The sequence below is a fragment of the Mandrillus leucophaeus genome, unplaced genomic scaffold, assembly GCF_000951045.1.
Source record: "Mandrillus leucophaeus isolate KB7577 unplaced genomic scaffold, Mleu.le_1.0 Scaffold26, whole genome shotgun sequence".
NCBI lineage: Eukaryota > Metazoa > Chordata > Mammalia > Primates > Cercopithecidae > Mandrillus > Mandrillus leucophaeus.
This window is the reverse complement of record NW_012102698.1, coordinates 534228-539656: the sequence shown is the minus strand read 5'-3', so window position 1 is coordinate 539656 and position 5429 is coordinate 534228. Positions and strand designations below refer to the sequence as shown.

At 50.7% G+C, this 5429-nt stretch overlaps 1 protein-coding gene across 1 annotated transcript in view; it reads left to right on the top strand.

Moving 5' to 3' along the window:
* The window catches only part of TTLL1 (tubulin tyrosine ligase-like family member 1), a 35229-nt gene that overhangs the window by 20196 nt on the left and 9604 nt on the right, over nt 1-5429 (top strand). The window contains 1 exon segment of the mRNA XM_011984002.1: nt 1908-1994. Within this exon segment, the coding sequence (XP_011839392.1) occupies nt 1908-1994 (87 nt within the window).

Below are 5429 nucleotides of genomic sequence, written 5' to 3'. Positions count from 1 at the left end.
TTATACCCACTAAGTCAATAATAACTATTTTGACATAAAGTGATATATTGGAGATGGACTTCCAGCAGCCTTTTGTCTGTAGATGTCCTGACTTTAGTATTTCATAGATATTTTGTACTGGAAATAGCATGCCTCTTCTTTTTTTTATCTTCTCATTTTTTGTTTATTTGCTGGTTTGCAGTTGGCATTCGTGTTTTGCTTTACAGTGTTAAAGCAGGTGCACATCTATTTTCAAGGAAGAGGAGAGAAACGAACATTTGAGCACCAGCAAGCTGGCTACTATTAGTATTTCCCAGGCCGGGCAGTGTGGCTCACGCCTGTAATCCCAGGACTTTGAGAGGCCGAGGTGGAGGATCACATAAGCCCACAAGTTTGAGACTTGTGGTAACAAAGCAAGACCCTATTTTTTGTTTTGTTTTGTTTTTGTTTTTGAGGCAGAGTCTCATTCTGTCACCCAGGCTGAAATGCAGTGGCACAATCTTGGCCCACTGCAACCTCCAATTCCCTGGTTCAGGCGATTCTCCTGCCTCAGCCTCCCAAGTTCCTGGGATTACAGGCATGTGCCACAACGCCCAGCTAATTTTTGTATTTTTAATGTAGACAGAGTTTCACCATATTGGCCAGGCTGCTCTCGATCTCCTGACCTCATGATCTCCCCACCTCGGCTTCCCAAGGTGCTGGGATTACAGATGTGAGCCTCTGCACCTGGCCAAGACCTGCTTCTTTTTTTTTTTTGTGAGACAGAGTCTCACTCTGTCACCCAGGCTGGAGTGCAGTGGTGCGATCTCAGCTCACTGCAAGCTCTGCCTCCCAGGTACAAGCGATTCTCCTGTCTCAGCCTCCCGAGTAGCTGGGATTACAGGCACGAACCACCACACGCCGCTAATTTTTTGTATTTTTAGTAGAGACGGGGTTTCACCATTTTGGCCAGGCTGGTCTCGAACTCCCGACCTCAGGTGATCCACCGCCTCAGCCTCCCAAAGTGCTGGGATTACAGATATCAGCTGCTGCACCCAGCCAGGTTTCTTTTGTTTGTTTGTTTGTTTGAAGTGACAGATTCTTGCTCTGTCACCCAGACTGGAGTGTAGTGGCGTGTTCATGGCTCACTGCAATTCACCACTCCTCATGGCACTCTTCTTCCTCCCAGCCTCCAGCTGTCCCGAGTAGCTGGGACTGCAGGCACATACCACCACACCCAGCTAAATGTTTTATTTCTTGTAGAGGCGGGGGTCTCACTGTGTTACCCAGGCTGGTCTCAAACTCCTGGGATCAAGTGATCCTCTCACCCTGGCCTCCCAAAGTGCTGGGATTACGGGCATGAGCCACCGCACCCAGCCTCAGGTGATGTTATTTATGTATCTGGAGAACAGTTAATCTAATGTGTATCTAGGTGAAACGGAATCAAAAATTACAAAGGAAATTCAAAAATTTGTATATAAATGGATTTACTTTTGTCACTGGGAACAGAGGTTAATAGTCTGGCACCCGGATCCCTAAGGGCCTGGGAAGGGGTGACAGGCAGCCTGGGGACAGTTTGTGTTTGTCTGTGATAAGCCTGCACAGACCTTCACTGCAGGTTCTGGGCTTGGAGCTGGACAGCCGTCCACTCTGATGACAGTGTCACGCTGGCAGAGGGGTTGGGTGCTAGTCAAGCCTCTGATGAGTGAGATGCAGAGATGCCCGTTATGGTTCCGTCAGTTCCCTCTATCAGGCTGAGGAAAGTGTCCAGTCTCTGAGCTCTGCGGGAGGAAGAGGGAGAGGAGGGAAGGAAGCGTTTGTGGTGGAGGGTGGGAACCCTTGCTGTGGGAGGTCGGGACCATGGGATGATCCTGCTTGTTTCTGAGGCGTTGGTCTCGGCTGCGCCCTTCGATGCTGGCCATGTCACCCACTGGTCACTCTCTCTCCAGCCGGTGATGAACAATGACAAGCACTGCTTTGAATGCTATGGCTATGACATCATCATTGATGACAAGCTGAAGCCCTGGCTGATCGAGGTAACCACGGGAGCACCCACACCCGGTCACACCACACACCACCCCCGACATGCTTCTGCCCCGACTCGGGCCCAGCGGACCCCCAGGCCCTGGATGTTTCTCAGGCCAGGCAGGAAAGGGACCGATGTTCAGGTTTGATGGTTTGCTGATAGTTAAATTATAAGCACATTCCTGCACTGCTCCCCTCCCGGAGCCCAGCCCACGACAGGGAGCTGTGGCACATCTCACGTGAACTTGGTGGTGACGACACCTCCAGGGTGCCTCTGGGCTAGTCCATCCTCCCTCAGTCCTGCACGCTGTCCCCCGGGTCCTCCCCTGCCCTCATGGATGACAGTGTTCCCGTCTAGGAAAGCAGCTCACAACCTTGGCAGCCCTTGGCCAGCAGGAGCACGCTCCTGAGGGAAGGAACGCCTCTGCTGTTCTTCGGCATCTGTGAAGGTCGAGTTTGGAAGCGGATTCCTCTGCCTCTTTCAGTGGGTGGAGAGGATGTCATGGTGGCTGTCTGTTTCGCACTGCCTCCTGACACCACGCCTGGCTGGTGCGACCTCAGCCACCGTGGGCGCTGGCACACTTATCAGAGGCCCCAGCTTCAAACCCACCTTGCCCAACTGTTGCCCTGGAGCCAGGAGGAGGAGCTTCAGGCCTCCGAGGGGACAAAAGAACTCCGGCTCTATTGGTTATTGGTGCATCTCCCCGCATGCCCTCCCGACCAAGTTCATTTGCCAGTGCACTGCTCGGGCCCTTCATCTCGGTCACATTTTGAGCCAGGACACCTGAGTCCACAATAGCAGGTTGTAGGGCGTGGTTCCCTGTGGGTAGAGTCATGGGAACCCCTGCAGGAAGCTGCTGGAAAAGCCAAGTGAGCTGGTTCCATCGTGGCATTTTCCAGGCAACTCCTTATGCCGCCAAAGCTGTGTGTGTGAGCGGGGAATAGATCGTCAGTGTTTGTACTTTCTTGTCCTCCATGTTAAACAGAATAACTTGAGGCCGGGCGCGGTGGCTCACTCCTTTAATCCCAGCACTTTGGGAGGCCGAGGTGGGTGGATCACCTGAGGTCAGGAATTCAAGACCAGCCTGGCCAACATGGCAAAATGCCGCCTCTACTAAAAAGAAAAAAATTGGCCAGGTGTGGTGGTGCGCACCTGTAATCCCAGCTACTGGAGAGGCTGAGGCAGGAGAATCGCTTGAACTTGGGAGGCTGAGGTTGCAGTGAGCTGAGATCGCGCCACGCGCCACTGCATTCCAACCTGGGTGACAGAGGGGAGACTTTGTCTCAAAAAAAAAGAAAACAAACCAAACAAACAAAAAAATAGAGTAACGTGAATGGAAGTTTCTCCTGCATGAACTATGATCTTAATTGTGAACGTTACTTTTTTTTTTTCTTTTTTTTTTTTTTTTTTTGAGATGGAGTCTCGCTCTGTCACCAGGCTGGAGTACAGTGGCACAATCTCGGCTCACTGCAACCTCCGCCTCCTGGGTTTAAGCAATTCTGCTGCCTCAACCTCCTGAGTAGCTGGGACATCATGCCCAGCTAATTTTTGTATTTTTAGTAGAGACGGGGTTTCACCATGTTGGTCAGGCTGGTCTCGAACTCCTGACCTTGTGATCTGCCCGCCTCGGCCTCCCAAAGTGCTGGGATTACAGGTGTGAGCCACTGCACCCGGCCCTACTTCTTAATAACAATTCTGTTTTTTTGTTTTGTTTTGTTTTGTTTTTGTTTTTTTGAGACGGAGTCTCACTCTGTCGCCTAGGCTGGAGTGCAATTGCGCAATCTTGGCTCACTGCAACCTCTGCCTCTTAGGTTCAAGCAATTCTCCTGCCTCAGCCTCCTAAGTAGCCGGGACTACAGGTGCATGCTGCCACCCCCGGCTAATTTTTTGTATTTTGGCAGAGACAGGGTTTCACCATGTTACCTAGGCTGGTCTCAAACCCCTGAGTGCTCAGGCAATCTGCCTGCCTTGGCCTCCCAAAGTGCTAAGAGGACAGGCATGAGCCACCATGCCTGGCCAACAATTCTTTTTTTTTCCTTTTTTTCTCCTTTTTTTTTTTTCTGTCTCGAGACAGGGTCCCACTCTGTGGCCTAGGCTGGAGGCAATGGCATAATCATAGCTCACTGCAGCCTCCAGCTTCTGGGCTTAAGTGATTCTCCTGCCTCAGCCTCCCAAGTAGCTGGGATTACAGGCATGCGCCACCTTGCCTGGCTAATTTTTTTTTTTTTTTTTTTTTTTTAGAGATGGGGTCTCACTATGCTGCTCAAGCTGGAGTTTTTTTGTGTGTTTTTTGTTTGTTTGTTGTTTGTTTTTTGAGATGGAATTTCACTCTTGTTGCCCAGGCTGGAGTGCAATGGCGCCATCTTGGCTCACCACAACTTCTACCGCCTGGGTTCAAGCGATTCTCCCGCCTCAGCCTGCAGAGTAGCTGGGATTACAGGCATGAGCCACCACGCCTGGCTAATTTTGTATTTTTAGTAGAGACAGGGTTTCTCCATGTTGGTCAGGCTGGTCTCGAACTCCTGACCTCAGGTGATCCGCCCATCTTGGCCTCTCAAAGTGCTGGGATTACAGGCGTGAGCCACCACGCCCAGCCGCCTAAGCTGGTTTTGAACTCCTGGGCTCAAGTGATCCTCCTGCCTTGGCTTCCCAAAGTGCTGGAATTACAAGTGTGAGCAACTGCTCCCAGCCTTTTTTTTTTTCGTTTTGGGGGGCACATATCCAGGTTTGTTACATGGTTATATTGCAGAATGCTGGGCTTTGGGCTTCTCTTGAACCCGTCACCCAAACAGTGAACATAGTATTCAATAGGGAGTATTTAAACCCTCGCCGCCTTCTCTCTCCCCTCTTTTGCAGACCCTAGTGTTTTGGGTATTTTTTATTTTTATTTTTATTTCTTTTTTTTGAGACAGAGTCCTGCCTTGTCGCCCAGGCTGGAGTGCAGTGGCATGATCTCAGCTCACTGCCAACCTCCACCTCCTGAGTTCAAGCAATTCTCGTGCCTCAGCCTCCCAAGTAACTGGGATTATAGGTAACTGCCACCACGCCTGGCTAACTTTTGTATTTTTAGTAGAGATGGGGTTTTACCATGTTGGTCAGGCTGGTCTCGAACTCCGGACCTCAAGTGATCCGCCCACTGCAGCCTCCCAAAGTGCTGGGATTACAGGCTTGAGCCACCACGCCTGGCCTGGGTTGTTTTTTTTGGTTTGTTTTTTGTTTTTAAGAGACCAAGTCTCGCTCTGTGGTCCAGGCTGGAGTGCAATGTCACCATCATTGCTCGCCGCAGCCTTGAACTCCTGGGCTCAAGTGATCATCTCACCTCAGCCTCCTGTGTAGCTGGGACTAGAGGTGTGTGCCACTCTTCCCAGCTAATTTTTTTTTTCTTTTTTGTAGAGATGGGGTCTTGCTGTGTTGCCTAGGCTAGTCTCGAACTCCTAACTTCAAG